This window comes from Octodon degus, unplaced genomic scaffold, assembly GCF_000260255.1.
Source record: "Octodon degus isolate 3935 unplaced genomic scaffold, OctDeg1.0 scaffold00029, whole genome shotgun sequence".
Taxonomy (NCBI): Eukaryota; Metazoa; Chordata; class Mammalia; order Rodentia; family Octodontidae; genus Octodon; species Octodon degus.
Window position 1 is genome coordinate 10,402,459 of NW_004524605.1, and position 17,697 is coordinate 10,420,155.

Here is a 17,697-nt window from a genome sequence, read left to right on the forward strand (position 1 = left end):
AACAGCTTAAGTGCCTGCCTGGCAAGCACAAGGTCCTCCATGGTACCGCACCCCGCCAAAAAAAGAAATCATTTGGGAAAGGTGTTGCTGCTAAAATCATCCAAAATAAATGGTGTCCAGGCTGCTGATTAACCACTTCAGGACAAAGGATTTTGCCCTTTGGCCATGTTTTTCTAGGCTCCTTTTGAAAAGGGGCTTTTGAACTCCATCCTCCTTCACACCCTGGTGAGTGCTGCTCGGCCTCCCTGAAGGGCAGCCTCTGACCTTTCCCCCATGTGAGTAGAAGGTAACCCCGCTGAGCACTCTCAGGTTCTCTACATACAGGCTGAGGGTGCTGGAGTTTGCTGTGAGCCTTCCCGGTATCAGGGCTAATCCTAGGGAAGTTCCTGGCGGGGGGTGGGGGTGGGGGTGATGGGTTTGTGTCTTTTCAGAGTAGGGTATTTGTATGTGGTGGCACAGAGTTGAAATGGACTTTTGTCTTTGTGTCCCTGTTGGTGTGGAAGTGGAGCCTGGGTTCTGGTTAAGAACTGAGGCCAATAATTATCAGCCAGCATACCCTGGTTCTATCCAGGTAAGGGGTAAGAAAAGCTTTTGGGGACAAAGAAGCAAAACAATACCTCATTCCCCACCCTGGGATCAGAAGGCACACTCCCTGGAGCCCAGGAACCTCCTGTGCCGCTGCCACCCTCTGTCCTCTGCAACTTGTGTGGTCATGGGGTCTCCAGCAGAGGGTAGATGGGATGGGGCAGGAGCTTGCTCAGAGCACCTTCTCCCTCATGGACCTGCAGCTCAGGAGCTTTTGTTGCTCTCAAGCCACCTCAGAATCTTGGGACAGCCAGGATGTACAAAGGCCCTCTCACGCCATCTTTGGGGAGTCTGGGATGCTCTCAGACAGTGGGGTGAAGCCCAGTAGGAGGACATGTCTCTCGTAGGCCTTGGTCTGCTTAAACATGGTGTCAGTCCCATGGAGGTGGTCCAGCACCCCCAGCACGCCGTAGCACTGGTTGAACCTGGAGGAGAGAGGAGAGCACTGCGTAGCTGGTGCTGGAAGCCCATAGCTAGGCATCTGTCTCATCTGCTCCTGCCTCACTCATCCTCAACCTCCTGGCTTACCGCTGTCTCCTGAGCACCCATCCCAGAAGGACCTGGAGAATTCTTACAAGTGCACCTTCCTCGAGCCACTCAAGACCTGTGAAGCCTGAAGTCTTCCTTTGGAAAGCTCACTGTGTGATTATGATGCATGTATCTTTTGAGAACCCTGGCAGCATTAGGAACCATCTGCATCAGAACCCTATATACCTTGTTAAAGGGTAAGTTTCTGGATTCTGCTGTGGTAGATACTCTGAACCACCCTATCTGAAATGTCAGCCCAAGAGCCTGCATCTTAAATAAGCATTCCAGGTGAATGGCATAGGAAGTTCAGAGAACATGCTTGAAAAAGCCTGGAGGATTTCATAGAGCATAGCTGCCCTAGAATTACATGCAAGATGTTCATGCACATAGGCATTATTCTGAAGAGAGCATCCATAATTTATATCAGATGCTCAGAGGCCAGGATCCACACAAAGCTCAAGAACCACACTTGCTTGAGAGCCCAATGTCAAAGATCAGAGTAGTCCCAGTAAGGTGCTCATTGTCTCCACCTGTAGACATCGTCCTCCAACTGACCCCCAGTGTCTGCTACCAGAAGCCTTTACCTAGGATCAACTGCGGGGCAGCCCTTACTTGAGATGGTGGTAGTCGTGGAATTCAGGGGATGGCAGGAAGGGCAGGTGGTAGCCACAGTGGGAGATGGAGGTGATGATGAGAGCCAAGGAAAACCACACGGTGATGGAGGACAAATGGGCGCCCATTAACAAGGGACCCACTGCTGCCGGTAGCATGTTGGAGGCCTGCAAGAGGAAGAGCAACTGAAGGTGGTGCCAAGGGGGAGAGGACCCAGGCAGGGTCCATCCTGCCCGGAGTGGTACCAAAGGAAGACTTCCTTGACTTGGGTCTGAGGATGTTTGGAGTAGCATCAGGACCTTGACTTGCTGGAGACACTCACTTTTGTGATTTGGGGTAAGTTATTAATTGTGCCCTGGCCTCATTAGCATAATCAGAACTAATGAGGTTACTGGGAGCCTGAAGCTGTACTCACCACGTGCTCTACAGGGTGGGCATACAGCGAGATCACACCGATGGGTGCTGTCCACTCGTGGTGTTTCTTATGAATTCTCTTGTAGAATGTTGGGTGGTGAAGGAGCCTGGGAAAAAAGTTAACGATCTGCTGATTCCTTTACCTCCATGGCCAGACCATGGCAAACTGAAGTGGGAGTTACGGGTTACATCTGTGGAGCAAAGTGAAAACCACCCTATAGTGGCACTCAGGCCTGCTTTCAGACTGGGATGCCACCCCTTACACTGTGTGTGCTGGGGAAGGTTACTTTGCCTCTCTACCCCAGTAGTTTGAACCCGGGAAATGGGGGGGGAGTCCCAGAAAGGATTCATTCTGAATGTAGGCATGAATAGAAAATGTTGGGACACTGCTATCCCACACAAATGGAGTGGGCATTTCTTTGAACATTGTCTGGCTGTTTCCAGTTGTCTCCATTAACCATTTAATGGGAGGCCAAAGGGTGTTCTACACCTGAATTGTGAGGCCTCATCTTCCTTATTGATCAGTGAGCTACAGGTAGAGTAAGCCTGCTGGTGCAGGCAGGGCCCCTGCTCACCGGTGTGAATAGTAGAACAAGACTTCCTCAATCAGGGTAAAAATCGCCAGCTCCAGGAGGAACCAGTGGAAAGTAGGTAGCTCTCGACGGCAGGGGTCTCCCCACCACTTAAGGAAGGGGTAGAGGAAGACCACCATGGGGAATGAGATCATGTACTGGTTGGAAAGAACTGTGCGGATGGACTGGCGCAGCTTCACAGGGTCTACCTACCAAGGGAAGAGGGAGAGGGATTGGACTCAGAGTTGTATGGGCTCAGTTGCAGCCTCTGCCATCAGCCCTGGAGCTGGGGACGCTGTGCATGAGTGATGCCCCTGCTCTTGAAGACTGGTCTCTACCTGAACCCATCTTCCTACTTCTGCAGCTGTCACTAATGTCATCCCCGTTTCTCTGCTGGGCCTCATCTATTCCTAGTAGGTAACTTACAAAGCCTCTAGAGTACTTGGGGAAGGTTGTTGACTCAGGTTGACATCCTAGTTTAGCTCTGCAGCCTCTCCTTGTTTAGAGAGCCTTGTCCATGAAAGATGCAGAGACCAAAGTCACCTGCCACCTTCTGTGTCCAGCCTGGCTGGACTGGGCCCAGGTCTCACAGGGAGGCAGCCAGGGAGCTGCTTCCAGTCCAGTGACTACAGCCTGGTTGTCGAGTGAGCAGCTGTCAGAATAGGGGCTTGTCCACGGGCTGCTCTGCAGAGCTAGCCACAAATGGCCACACTCCCTTTAACCTCAGAACTCACTCCGGTTTTCTACTTTCATCCCATTATAAGGCCAGGTCTGACCAGTCTGGTGTGACATTCCATGTGCAATGATAACAATTGAAACTGTCCAGCCTAATATTAGTCACTTAGTGTATTACACTAAACACATTTCTAAACACATTTAGAAACGTGTTTAGCGGGGGGCCGGGGAGATGGCTCAGTAGGATAAGTGCTTGACTGGCAAATGCAAGGATCTGAGTTCAATCCCCGGTTCCGGAAAAAAAAAAAAAAAAAAAAAATCCCTTTAAAAGGGGGCCTGCCCCGTAGCTCAGTTCTTTAAGTGGCTGCTTCAACAAAGCAGTCAGGCTCCGGTTGCTTTGGTTCGATCCCCACAACAGAAGACAGCCAGTCATGCCTTGAAGGCATTCCGGGGAAAAAAAACAAAAAAACAAAAAAAAACACTTCTGCCATTTTTAGGGGCTGGTAAGATGGCTCAGTGGTCTAAAGCACCTACTTTGAACAAGCTTAGCAAAGCACAGGGACCGCGGTTCAATCCCCAGCACCACATGCCAGCCAGCCCCGTCCCCTGGTGGGCTGAGCTGGCCACACACACACACACACACACACACACACAAATAAATAAATAAAAAAAAAAACGTGTTTAGTGTATTACAAGGTGATTGTATGTTCAGGTAAAAGAAAGTAAAGGAGGGGAAGTGGCACTGAGAGTTTCAGGTAAGGGAGAGTCACCATTGATTTTTTTTCTTTTTTTATGAGCAGAATATATTAATTGAGAGAAAGAAAGCTCCTGTCCCAAGAGAGGGACAGGAGGGGGGACCCGAGTGGGTAGTTCCCCCCAGGAAGTTGTCTCTTGCAGGGACTTTTATAGAGGAAAACCATGTGGTGAGGCGCGTCTAAGGTGGTGGAGAAGACATGGGAACTTGCTTAGTTGGGCATGAGGTGGGACCAAACTATGGTCAACCAATGAGATTACAAGCACCATTGCTCAGGTAAAATTGATTAAATCCAGTATCGAATGGGAAAGCGAGTCACATAGCAAGCGGGCACGAATATGGGACAGGGTCTCTTCCTGTTGGGGGTTGGGCTAGTGACTCATTTGGGCTCTTTCAAGTTGATTGATACTATTTAGGACATCAATCCCTAATGCCCATCCCTAGGGAAGTATGTAGCTGCGCTTCCTCTTTTGTCTTGGTCTTTAGGTGTGGCCCATATGGGAGTGTCTGTCTCTTCCAAGTTGCAAAGTCACCTTGTCTTCCATCTTGTCTCCTTGAGGGCCTGGCCCTGTCTGACTGCCTATAATATTTCTGTCTAACTTGGCTGCCTGCAACATTCCCCCCTCTGAAGAAGTAACCCGAACTGCTGTGAGGGAACTATGGGTGATGACCACTCTGGCTTCTTCAAGCTTAAATGGGTCGTAGTTGTTGACCAGTAGTCAGATATATTCTTCAGAGGTTCTATCTAAAGGCCCTCAATAGACACCATGGATTTTCATTACAGCTTTGAATCTCTGTCCGGTGATCTTGGTGGAACCTCCAAAATGATACAGGGAGAAAAACTGGTCTCCGGTGGGTGGCCTCCAAATGATATAGGGAACTTCCAAATGACATAGAGAAAAACGATCTCTGGACCTAACCTGCACGAGTTCATGTTCTCTAAAACCGAAGAATGAATTTTAGGCACAAACAGAGGTTATGAGCAGAATATATTTTGAGAAAAAGTCCTGTCCCGAGAGAGGGATGGGGGAGGCCGAGTGGGTAGTTCCCCCCTCACCATCGATTTTGAACACTGTGGTACAGGTAGACCTCTGGTGGTCAGATTTGAACTGTAGTGAAGGAGAGGGAGGTAGCCAAGTATATGTTAGGGAGGAGCCATCCAGGAAAGGGCCAACTGCTGAAAAGGTTCTAAGGCACATTCTTGGTCCGCATGGCTTGTGAGAAGAGTGAGTTACAGGCAAGTTGGTGAGCTGGGAAGGCCAGGTCACACAGGGCCTTATGGGGCATTTAAGGACTTTGGCCTCTACTTCAAGAGGAGTAGGAAGCCACTGCAAAGTTAGGAGCAGGTAAGTATTACTCTGGCCATAAAGTACTGATGGAAAGAAGAACTGCAGTGCAGTAGCGATAGGGGTGACATGTACAAGCGTGACAGCAGTGTAGCAGTGAGAAGCCACTGCATTCTGATCAGTGTGTGGTGCAGACACAGGCAAGGTTTTCTGGCCATAGGTGTGGAAGGTAAGGGACAGAGTGGGCAGGACTGACTTGGGCTTTGCGCCCCAGCAAGTGGGAGGATGGGCCTGCCATCAGTTCAGATGAGGGAGGCTGTGGACAGTAACAGCTGGGAGATGAGGGAGACCTCCATTGGATGCACTGGACTGGAGCTGCCCTTGAGCATGCGCGAGGAGATGGGGCAGGGGGGACTTGAGTATTTGAGCCTGGAATCAGGAGACAGTTCTGGGCTAGAGACACAAATTTATGAGCTGTGAGCATACAGGCGGTATTTAAGACCAGGCACTAAATGATCAATGAGAGAATGAAACAAAGGAGAAAAGGGAGGGGAAACTACCCACTCAGGCCCCCCTCCTGTCTCTCTCTCGGGACAGGAGCTTTCTCTCAATAAATATATTCTGCTCATAACCTCTGTTCCTAAAATTCATTCTTCGGTTTTAGAGAACACAAACTCGTGCAGGTTAGGTCCAGAGATCGTTTTTCTCTATGTCATTTGGAGGTTCCCTGTATCATTTGGAGGCCACCCACCGGAGACCAGTTTTTCTCCCTGTATCAGCAGCACTTATAAAGTAGAAGAGGAGAAGCCTGTTTGAAAGAGAAGAATAGATTGTTTGGCCTTGTTAAATCTAGCATGCCCATTATAGACCCAAATGTTCAATACTTCAAAGAATACTTCACATAGGGACTGTCAGGAAAGGTCAGTACTACAGACAGAACTGAGAGGGGAATAGACGGAAAAAAAAAAAAAAAAAAAAGAAAGAAAGAAAGGAAAGGAGAAAAGGGGTCCAAGCCAGAGCCCTGGCATTTGACCGTAAGAAGCTGGGGAGAAGATAACTGGAAAGGAGACTGAAGGAGAGCTCAGTAGGACAGGGTGAGAGCCATGGAGGTCCTCTGGGGAGCTTGGAAGAAAATAAATCAAGGCTGAGGAATGAGCAGCTGTGAAAATGCACAGTGTTCCATCATTAAACTTGCCAAAAGGAGTCCCGGCAGAGCCCTCTGGGAAGGCATTGCTTTGATCTGCACCCGCCATCTCCTGTGGATTTGTCCAATGAGAAGTTGAGGAGATGAGTGTGCAGGCTGGAGGGGGCCAGGCTGGGTGGGTCCCTGGAGTGTGACCTGTGACCCAGAAGGGCAGGATTTCAGCCCTGGCCTCCCTCCTCTCTCCCTGCTTCCTGGCTTCAGTGGGCTGAGCAGCTTCCTCCCTTCCACCATTCTGTTCCCTCAGGCTGTGCCTCAGCAAGCCAGCCTTGGACTGAACCCCCTCTCCTTCAGGGTATGCCTTTCAGGTATCTGGTCCCATTGATAGGAAAAGTGACTTAAGACTGAATGACTAGGGGCTGGGGAGATGGCTCAGTGGAATAAGCACTTCCTTGGCAAGTGCAAGGGTCTGAGTTCAATCCCCAGTTCCGCCAAAAAAAAAAAAAAAAAAGACTGAATGACTAGTTGATTAGAGGTGGTTTCTAGAAATATATGTTGGGGTTGGGGGGATGGCTCAGTGGAATTAGCGCTTCCCTGGCAAGCTCAAGGTCCTGAGTTCAATCCCTGGTTCTGAAAAAAAAAAAAAAAAAAAAGAGATGAGGCCAGGCCTGTAATCCAGCACTCAGAAACCTAAGGCTGGAGGATTGCCACAAATTTGAGGCTACCCTGGGCTACATAGTGAGTTCAAAGCCAAAGCCAGCCCAAGTGACAGAGCAAGACCATCTTAAAAAATAGGCAGAGATGATGTTTTTGTAATTATTTTATGAGATAAAGGCTAAAAGATTGATTTAGGCTGAAGTCTTATGTCTTGAATGTACTTTTAAAAGGTTAAGTAAAAAATTCCAGGTTCATATAATTTATCTTATATGGAAAAAGCAAAAGTTGTAATATGTTTAGAATTGAGTAGTCTGCATGATGCATAAATGAGTGATCATCACACTATTTGTCAACATTTCTGTATGTTTAAATATTCTCATTATTGTAACAACATGTTTAGAATAAACAGAGGAATGGCAACTATATAGACAACTCTAAAACTTCATTTTGTTTTGTGTTTTGCAGTACTAGAGAATGAACCCAAGGCCTTTGCAGTAAACTACATCCAGCTTGTTGCAGGGCAGCAGGAAGCAGAGAGATGAAGGCAGACATGAGGGAGAGAGACCCAGGCCACCACCCAAGCTCCCATCATGCCCCGAAGCCCACCTACATGTGAGGCATGTGAGGCTTAGGCACATTAGACAGAAACCGTAACAGGGTCTTCCTGTGTCACTAGGGTCCCCAGACTGTACTCCAACTTGTGATCTTCCTGCTTCAGCACCCAGAGTACTAGGATCATAAATGTGCTCCACTTGCTCAGGGCAATAGAATGGGAAGATGGTGTGACAGCCAGTACAGGAAACACTGTGAAGAGTGTGTGTGGGTGTTTGGAGAGGACCTCAGTATGTAGCCTGGCTGGCCTGGAATCATGGCAGGCCTCTTGCCTCAGCTTTCCAAGTGCTGCGGGTACAGGGGTGTGCCACCACGCCAGGCCAAAGTTTGTTTTAAAATGAGAAAAATGAGAGCATGTTTGTAACAATCCAGAGGGAAGGGAGAATCTGGACAGAGATGTATGAACACAGAAGGAGGAAGTACAGAGCTCCTTTCCAAGAGCAGACGCAAAGCCATGAAGGTTGTGCAGTTTGGGCTGGAAAGGCCATTCCCACAGACAGGGCTAAGAACACTGTTGGTCACGCTCGGCCTCATGCTGTGGCAGCTGCTGGAGGTGGGCCTTGAAGCTGGGAGCACTCACACTGCAGCTCCTCTACCTTGGCAGGAGGTTAAAAGATGACTGCCTTGGCTGGCTGAGGAGGGACACCAGTAGTCTAAGAGCCTACCTGGCAAGCGCAAGGACCCGAGTTCGATCCCTGGTACCACACACCGTGCTGGCCTGGAAACCAGGTGTGGTGGCACACGCCTGTAATACCAGCACTGTGGAGGCTAAGAGAGGATCACTATAAGTCTGAGATGCATAGTGAGACCCTGTACCAAATAAATAAATGATTAGCAAGAAAAGAAAAGATGACTGCCTTGGCTGGAAAAGTAGCCGGGCTGTGGTTGGGGTGGAACTGAGGAAAGAGCCAGCCCTTCCCTAGGGGGTAAGCCGAGGTTTCTGAGAGTCCTCGGTGCACAAGCAGGAGGCAAGCCTGACCGAGGGAGCAGAGGGTTTACTTCCTGGCTGAGCCTGCTTCTTGGGCATCTGCCCTAGTACCCTGCCCTGGCCACTGGGCTGAATGACGAGGACAGCGGCTCCCATCCACCCACTTAGAACCACACAGCGGGCTCACTGTGGTTTGGGCCACCATCTGTCCCACAGCATCGGTGGGTAGCTGTAGTTTCAGCACCCAGCCAGAGCTGTCCCTGTTCCCTGTGGATGAAGGGAAGCTGCCTAATATCTCGGGCAGCCCAGCACTGAGGTGAAATGAATACTTCTGTTCCTAAATGCTGACCAAGTGCTGCGGACCAGTAAGTAGGTTCAGACAAGAATACTGTTCTAGGGCTGGCCAGATAGTTCAGCAGATTAAAAGTGCCTGTTTAGGCAGACACAGGGAGATAGATCCCTGGCGTGCCCTGCCAGTCCTGTCCCCAGGGCAGGTGCCTGTAATCCCAGTGCTTGGGAGGCTGAAAATAGGAGGATCACTATGAGTCCGATCTGTGTAATGAGACCCTATAGACCCTGTACTAAATACATTTTTTAAAAAATGCTGTTCTAAAAAAAAAAAAAAAATGCTGTTCTAGACTGGTCATTAGTGAGTGGCTATGAAAATCTGGACAGATTTCCTCCTAGACCAAAGAAGCCCTAAATAGAAACCCTTGGTCCCACCCAGCTGAGACTGTGGCTTTCAGGCTCTGACCACAAGAGCTGCAGCACACTTACAGGTTGGTTCTTGCCCTGCTGAATCCGGTAGCGGGCGATGCAGCCTGGTTTTCCCGTTGTGTCCACCACAAGCAGAAGCCCATTGAAGGCCCAGAAGAGCAGCCCGGGCACAAGGGCAGCACCTGAGGGCGGGCGGCAGAGGGGAGTCAGTGGCTTCCGGGCTCGCCACAGGCCAACAGCACATGCTTCATGCTGGCTGCCCCTGCCAGCAGGGGCTGGGCCGACCTTCGTCTTGGTGACAGACTAAGTGTGGGGACAAGAACAGTCTCTTAAGGGTGGTCTGTACTTATTTTCTCAGCGGTAAAATGGGGGATGATAATCGCTTAGGTAATTAGAGACAGATTATGCTAATATATAGCATAAAGGATGCTAATACAAGGTATGATCAAAAATACAGTGAAAGCCAGGGCTATAGCTCAGCGGCACAGCACCTGCCTGGCAAGCATGAGGTGGTAAGTTCAGTTCTTAGTATAAAAACAAAAATGGTGAACATCTAGTATTTAAGAAATCTTTTTGTTTTGTGGAACTAGGGATTGAACTCAGGCCCTTGAGCTTGCCAGGGAAGTGCTTATTCAACTGAACCATCTCCCCGGCCCTAAAAAATCTTTATTACAGCAAAACACGTCATTAATTCCCCTCAAGATCTCCCCGGTGGGGCCGGGGAGATGGCTCAGTGGAGTAAGTGCTTCCCCGGCAAGCACAAGGGCCTGAGTTCAATCCACGGTTCCGCAAAAAAAAAAAAAGATCTCCCCGTCACTGCAAACACACTTAACCTAACACTCTCGCCACTTTCTGGAGTGCGTCTGGGAGTCCTGCTTCACGGCGCTCGTTAGTTGCACTGTCTTAGCTGTGGTGACGTCCTGAATCACACTGAAACATTTACCTTTCTTTTTTTTTTTTTTTTTTAATTAATTTTATTTATTTGTGTGTGTGTGTGTGTGTGTGGCCAGCTCAGCCCACCAGGGGGCGGGCTGGCTGGCATGTGGTGCTGGGGGATTGAACCGCGGTCCCTGTGTTTTGCTAAGCTTGTTCTAAGTAGGTGCTTTAGACCACTGAGCCATCTCTCCAGCCCCTAAAGATTTATTTATTCATTCATTCATTTATTTTGTGTGTGTGGCCAGCTCAGCCCACCAGGGGGCGGGGCTGGCTGGCATGTGGTGCTGGGGGATTGAACCACGGTCCCTGTGCTTTGCTTAGCTTAGCTTGTTCTAAGTAGGTGCTTTAGACCACTGAGCCATCTCACCAGCCCACATTTACCTTTCTTGGTGGTTTTGACTTTGGAAGAGCCAGAAGCTGCACAAGCCAGACCTGATGGGTAAGGCGGCCGAAGGCACACTGCACGGACGCAGCCCGGCGCGTCTCCGGGCCTGCCTTTGTGTGCTCTGCCACTCTGCTGTCGCACCTTATGAGAGGCCATGGAGGCATCTGGAGCGGGATGCGTGCTTTCAGAGCAAGAGGGAGTGTTCTGGGTGGTTAGCGGCAGTGCGTCTTAACTGTATTTTTAAAATTTAAACACTGACCATATGTTCTGGTTACATCTTGTGCTGTATATAATATTCTACCACAGGGGCTGGTGAGATGGCTCAGTGGTCTAAAGCACCTACTTAGAACAAGCTTAGCAAAGCACAGGGACCGCGGTTCAATCCCCAGCACCACGTGCCAGCCAGCCCCGCCCCCTGGTGGGCTGAGCTGGCCACACACAGACACACACACACACATTAAAAAAAATATTCTACCACAGAACTGGATTTAGTCAATGTCCACTGAGTACGAGCTGTTAGGGAAGCAACAGCCAGGGAAAAAGTCAGCTGGAAGCCTCATCCAGTCCCCCACTAACGGGGCCACAGCCATAGGCCCGCCAGCATCGTGTGGTCAGCGCCCCAAGACAGAGGACCCCTTTCGGGGGCTCTTTGCTGCAAGTCTCCATGCCCTGCTCTCTGTAGCGCAACGGCCTGCTGCTGCGCACACAGCTCCGAGGAGTCCTGCAGCACAGACGTCTGTGTCCAAGTCAGCCTTTGTAGTAGGGGCGCACACCTCCAATCCCAGCATTCCGGGAGGCTGAGGCAGGGGATCACAAGTTTGAGTCCAGTCTGAACAACTCAGGGACTTGGTGAAACCTCACATTGAGGAAATAAAGGCATTGGACTGGGGATGGAGTTCAGTGACAAGGCCCTGTGTTCAATCCCCAGTACCTTAAGAAAAACTCGGCCCTGTTTGTCCCTAGAACAGTTTTCCCACAATACCTAACAACAGGACAACATTCATCTCTGTTTGCTCAGGACAATTTAAATTTATATTTGTCATTCCAACGTAAGTGACATAACGTCTCTCTTCACTCTTCATGGAGAAGATAAACTGATATATCTACTCTGCCTATCAACCTTCCCTAGCCGCGATGGATGCCTTGCAGTGTACTTTAGAAAATTCTGATCGTGACTTAAAATTCAGCTTCGTTTTTTTGCTCCACATCCTATCTTTCCACAAAGTCTTTTCAAGTATCTTTGCTTTTGAACAAGCAGCACTTCAGCCTCTGCAGCTGGTAGTCCTTCAAGCGACACTGCAATGTTTCTTAACCCTAGAACCGCAGATTTGCTCTGCCTGCTTTGGCGCCCCCACTAGATTCGCAGTCTCGAAAGGGGCAGGCAGTGTCCCTAATCCTGTGTCTGCAGCCTGCCCACCCCCTGCTCCTCTCGGCAGGGTCTGGGAGACACAGCCAGTGCTGGTCTCTGCTAGGTAGTCAGTCGGTGGCAGCAGACACGCAGCGTTTTCCTGCTGCTTCCCTCACAGGCTGGCAATTTGCCTGGGTCTCTCTGTGACTGCTGGAGGTGCCTGAGCGCCTGTTATAGTCACAGAGTTCCCCTTTGCTGAAAATAGTCAGCACATTTTATTTATAGTTTTGCTTTTCCCTCCTAAACTGACATTTAAAAAAAATTTTTATTTATGTGTGTGTGTGTGTGTGTGGCCAGCTCAGCCCACCAGGGGGCAGGGCTGGCTGGCATGTGGTGCTGGGGATTGAACCGCGGTCCCTGTGCTTTGCTAAGCTTAGCTTGTTCTAAGTAGGTGCTTTAGACCACTGAGCCATCTCACCAGCGCCTAAACTGACATTTTTTAATGGGGCAGACAAATGTTTCCTCTCATGTATTTCTACATCCTCATACAGGTTTGGCGTACTGTAATCTTAAAAAAATATCACCCAGGGCAGTGTATGGTGGCATATACCTATAATCCCAGCACTCTGGGGGACTGAGGCAGAAGGACCACCACAAGTTCAAGGTTAGCCTTGACTACACAGCTTAAGGCCAATCTGAAGCACATAAGGAGACTTTGTCTCAAAAATTAAGAAAAAAAAAATCACTGAATGATCGATAACCTTCACTGCTGTGTTTCAGGCTTTTTCCTTCTATGAGCTTTTCTTCAGTCTGCTTGGCACCATGGTGCTGGAGTGCAGAGTGGCCTCGGGCTGCCAGCACCGACAGTCACGGGGACAGTCTCAGATCAGACGGCGCCCTGCCCTCGTGGAGTTGCATGCAGAAGCTGCACCACTGCTGTGAACTGCATTCATTTTTATGCAAGAGTTCTCTTCCTATATTGGGGGATGGGGTCCTCAATCCCTTAGCTTGTTTTATTTTTATTTACGTATTTAGGTGGTACTGGGGATTGAACTCAGAACCTTGTGCTTGCCAGGCAGGTGATTATGCCACTGAGCTATCTCCCAGGCCCCACGCTTCTGTTTTAGATCTGCTCTTTCCAAAGTGCTCACAGATTTAGCATTCATCGGTACGACTGCGGAGCGCCAAGTCCTCGTCCTTTGTAATAATAAACTGGAAAGTCTTAAAACAGAACAGAAGAGCGGAAAAAGAAGGAAGCTAAAATTGCATATGCGTGGCCCAAAGGTGGTCAGTCTGGAAGCCTCACCTGTTATGAAGAGGATCCACTCTTTCCCTTCAAAGTTCCATAGCAGCCTCTCCCACTGGGCTTGCCAAAAGTGGCCAGAAGCACCCCAGAATCTCTGAAGATGCCTGGGGAGAAAAACCACCCAGGGTTCCGGGTGAAAGCTCGTGGGCAGGTGGCTTCCTCCTCCAAGGTCCGCCCCAACAGCTGCCGTGCTTCCCACAGGTCCCAGACGGGAGTGGCCCATGCACCTACCACATAACTGAGTTCCACAAAGCCACAGACAGGAGAAGACCAGAGCCCAGGATGAATGCTATCCTCCTCATGGAGCCCCAGATGTGGCCCTCCTACAGTCGGACAAGAAGGAGTCAGACTCAGCACACCCTTCCACCCACCCAGCTCACTGCGGAGGCCCAGTGGTGGCATGAGGTCACCACCTGCCACACCTGCTGACCCCTCCCAGCACTGTGGGCCACACAGTGCCCCGTGTGTCTGTGAAAAGCACAGCTCCACAATCAGAGGGATGAGAATTACCCTGACTCCAGAGAAACTGGGCAATTTCATCAGAGGCCTCACACAGCTGATGATTTAAAGCCAGTCCTCTGGGCAAATGATGATAGCCACTCTCTGTACTTTGGAGTCAACTAAATACACAGAGAGCCCAATACCCAGAGTCCTCTCTAAACCAGTTACTCAAGAGTCTGTGGGTGGGGCCTGAGTCGCCATGTTTTTAAAGCTCTTTGGGTCATTCCTGTAGGCAGGAAAGACTGAGGCTCATTATGAACTGCCTGGAAGAAATCCTTCCTAAGTCATAGGAACTTCACTGCTCATGGGCCAGGCCTGTCTGCCTATCCTGTTCCCCCTTGCCTTTGAAGAAACGAGTGCATTGAACACATACTCTGACTCAGTAATCCTTCTGCCCTCTGCAGGATTAGCCAGGGCTGCCACATGGAGGGAATGATGAACTGCTCTAGGAGTAAAGAGGCCAGTGGCCAGCGCTGGGCAGCCCCTTCCCGGTCTCGGCTGGAAGCTTGTTTCAGTGCAGACTCAGAGCGGAACACCAACTTCTACATGTGACACCAGTCTCCCTGATACTGTAGACAGGAATGACTCTGTCACACGTCCTATGTTCCTGAGCTCAAGTGGGCATTGTTTGGATTCCTTAAAGGACAGATCTGGGACCAGGGACATAGCTCAGTGGCACAGTGCCTACCTGGCAAGTGTGAGGTTATGAGTTCAATTCCCAGGGCCAAAAATTTAAAAAGGACAGATCTGGAGGCCTGGTGGGTTGCTGGGCTCTTGTGCAGCCAGTGGAGAGAGTCCCGGGGGCTGAGAGGGGAGCTAATCTGGAGAGGGCTGAATTTCAAGCCCAACTTTCACCACCCAAGGAAGCAACACCAAGGTGATCGATCCACTCTGAGCAATGTGGATCTGTACTGGATTGTTTCTTCCTAGCATAATACAACCCATTTAAAATTTTTTTTCTGCGTAGACAGATGCAAAGGCCGAGGGTTAAATCCCCAGGCCTACCATGCTGGCCCCCACATGCAGGGCACGATGAGACAGCAATTGAAACTGGGCGTGGTGGCGCATGCCTATAATCCCAGCACTTGGGAGGCTGTAAACAGAAGGATCACTACGAGTCCAATCTATGTAGTGAGACACTGTACTAAATACAAAATAATAATTTTTTAAATCTTTTATCTGTTTATTTGGTACAGGGTCTCGCTATGCAGCTTGGACTCATAGTGATCCTTCTATTTTAGCCTCTCCAGCACTGGGATTACAGGCGTGCACCACCATGTCCAATTTTGGGACCAGCAGGACATGTGGTACCAGGGATTGAGCCCTGGTCCTTGTGCTTGCCAGGCAGGCACTTAGACAGCTGAGCTATCTCCCCAGCCTACAACCCATTTTTGATTAAAAAAAAAAAACACATACACACACTCAAAAAAAAAAAAAAAAAAGAAAAAGAAAAAGAAAAAGAAAAAATGTCTTTGGCCATGGCCAGTACAGTCTGAGGGACCGATGCTCCTCACTGCCGAGCCTTGCAAATGAGCTCTCGGGTATCGTCATTTGTCTGCCTGGGACAGAGAAGAGCCTGTTCTGTGACACATGCCATGCAGAGGGCACCATGAGTTCATCAGACAGACTACTTTGTTCTATACTGATGATTTAGGATTCCTTTTTTTTTCTTTTTTCTTTCAGTTTTAGGATTCTGAAGGTTTTCAGGAACCTTTCTGGACTTCTGGAGAATTTTTTTTGACTTTTGAATTCATCAACTCAAAGTCAAGTCAAATTACAATCTAAATTTCCTATACAGGATTAGATTCTGTCAAGTGTCTTATAATCTCTCCCGCAGTCCAGATGAAAGGGGCGCAATAACCAGGGCAAAGGTTCCCTGTGCCGCCCAGAACTCACAGTGCCAAGGGGAGCAGGAGTCAGAGGTCGGTCCCTGGTCCCAGACTCCCATGCCACGGGCCTATGTCATCCCAAGCAGGCGCCTGAAGGCATGGTCGTAAAGCCTGGACACAGGTATGCTAAGGGCTGCAGGGGGCAGGCAGGAGGATGGTCACTTCCCAACACACACACACACACTCCCTCATGCAGGAAAACTAATCCTGTAGCTACAAGGTGTGGAAGACCACCTGAGCCTGACCCTATTTCCTATGCACAGAGCTGGCTATGACTTCTGTTTATCAATTGGCCTTAGGTAAATGTAGGCCACCCACCTAGCTCAGCCCACAATGATCACCTACTTCCCACAATTCTCAGTCAATCCTCCTCAAGCCACTCCCCCACTGAATAAAAACCAGGTGAGGCCCTGGGTTGCCCTCTCTGGGTTCCAGAAAGCCATCTTCGTGGCTGGACTTAGAGCCCTCTGACTCCCCGATGATTGAAAGTATAACTTAGTGTCTTTATTTTCGCCATGGGTTGCATTGTAAGTGGTAGACTGGAATCAACTTGATGGGATTCCAATAACACAACTTTGGGATTATAAATATTGGCTTCTTGGACAGAGCTGAGGCCCTGGAAGTGACTCCTACAACAAGGGAGTTTGAGTTTTGAACAGGTGGTCTTTGTTCATGCACTGACATCAGAGCAGCACCACGCGGCAGCCTCGCCAACACTGAGGCAGACATGACGATGGGGATGGACAGAGTCCCCACCTCGCAGCGCAGGACAGGCAGGGTGCTGCTTTACCTGCTTGGGCTTCTTGGCTTTCAGCTCGCTCCCTGCGTTGTCCTTCATCTGGAATGAGAAGGCACCAGGAGAAACAGGAGTGGGAAAAGGGAAGGGCAAATAAACTCTAGCTATCAACCCTATTCTACTGAGCTATCTCCCTAGCCCTCCCATTTCTTCTAGGGGTTTCTTGTTGTTTGTTTTTTGCTGTACCAGGGATTGAACTTGGGACCTTGTGCTTGCCAGGCAGGCACTTAAGCCTCTGAGCTATATCCCCAGCTTTTCTTGAAGTTACTAAAAAGTCACCACTGTAAGGGAAAAAATGAACTTTAACTTAAACTGAAGGAGCAGTTCTAAGGGGCCAGGGAGATGGCTCAGTAGAATAATCCCTCCCATGGCAAGCACAAGGGCCTGAGTTCAATCCTCGGTTCTGAAAAAAAAAAAAAAAAAAAAAAATATATATATATATATATATATATACACACACACACACATATATTTCTAACTCAAGTGAGTCACTTTTATTTAGTTTTGATTGTGTTAAAGACAAGGGCCAAGATTTTTCTGAAACTGAGTTCTAGGGAAGAGTAATTGGGGGGGCCGGGGAGATGGCTCAGTAGGATAAGTGCTTGACTGGCAAACGCAAGGATCTGAGTTCAATCCCCGGTTCCGCAAAAAAAAAAAAAAAAGAGTATTTGGGGTAATTGGGTATGAATGTTCATCAACTCCCTTTTAAAACATAGCCTAACAAGCATTAGCCAAGGGCAATCATTAAAATGCGCCTAAAGCAGGCCCAGAGGCGCCCTCTGTAGTGCCACATTCCAGGAGTCTGAGGTGGAAAGGTTGGAGGTCTGAGTGCAGCCTAGCCAATTGTATTTTCTCTACTGGTTAAATACCAGTTTTATTAAATATCAGTTTTATTTATCCTTTGGGGGGGGGGAATGGCTTGGTAAAATAAGCGCTTGCCTGGCAAGCACAAGGGCCTGAGTTCAAAACCCAGGTTACACCAAAATAAATAAATAAATAAATAAATAAATAAGATTTATCCTTTCATGGCTTAATTTTTTTTTTTTTTTGCAGAA

General features: G+C 49.1%; 1 protein-coding gene across 4 annotated transcripts in view; it reads right to left on the minus strand.

Moving 5' to 3' along the window:
• Positions 1 to 17,697, minus strand: part of Faxdc2 (fatty acid hydroxylase domain containing 2) — a 22,985-nt gene continuing 5,288 nt past the window's right edge. For 2 of the 4 annotated variants that reach the window (XM_023713263.1, XM_023713262.1), the window contains 8 exons: positions 16,637 to 16,684; positions 13,688 to 13,779; positions 13,457 to 13,560; positions 9,542 to 9,663; positions 2,715 to 2,920; positions 2,141 to 2,246; positions 1,726 to 1,892; positions 1 to 1,010 (listed from right to left, as the gene is read on the minus strand). In XM_023713263.1, the coding sequence (XP_023569031.1) occupies positions 857 to 1,010; positions 1,726 to 1,892; positions 2,141 to 2,246; positions 2,715 to 2,920; positions 9,542 to 9,663; positions 13,457 to 13,560; positions 13,688 to 13,779; positions 16,637 to 16,684 (999 nt within the window). In that variant the 3' untranslated portion in view covers positions 1 to 856. The other 2 variants (XM_023713264.1, XM_004629385.2) reach the window with 2 other exon arrangements.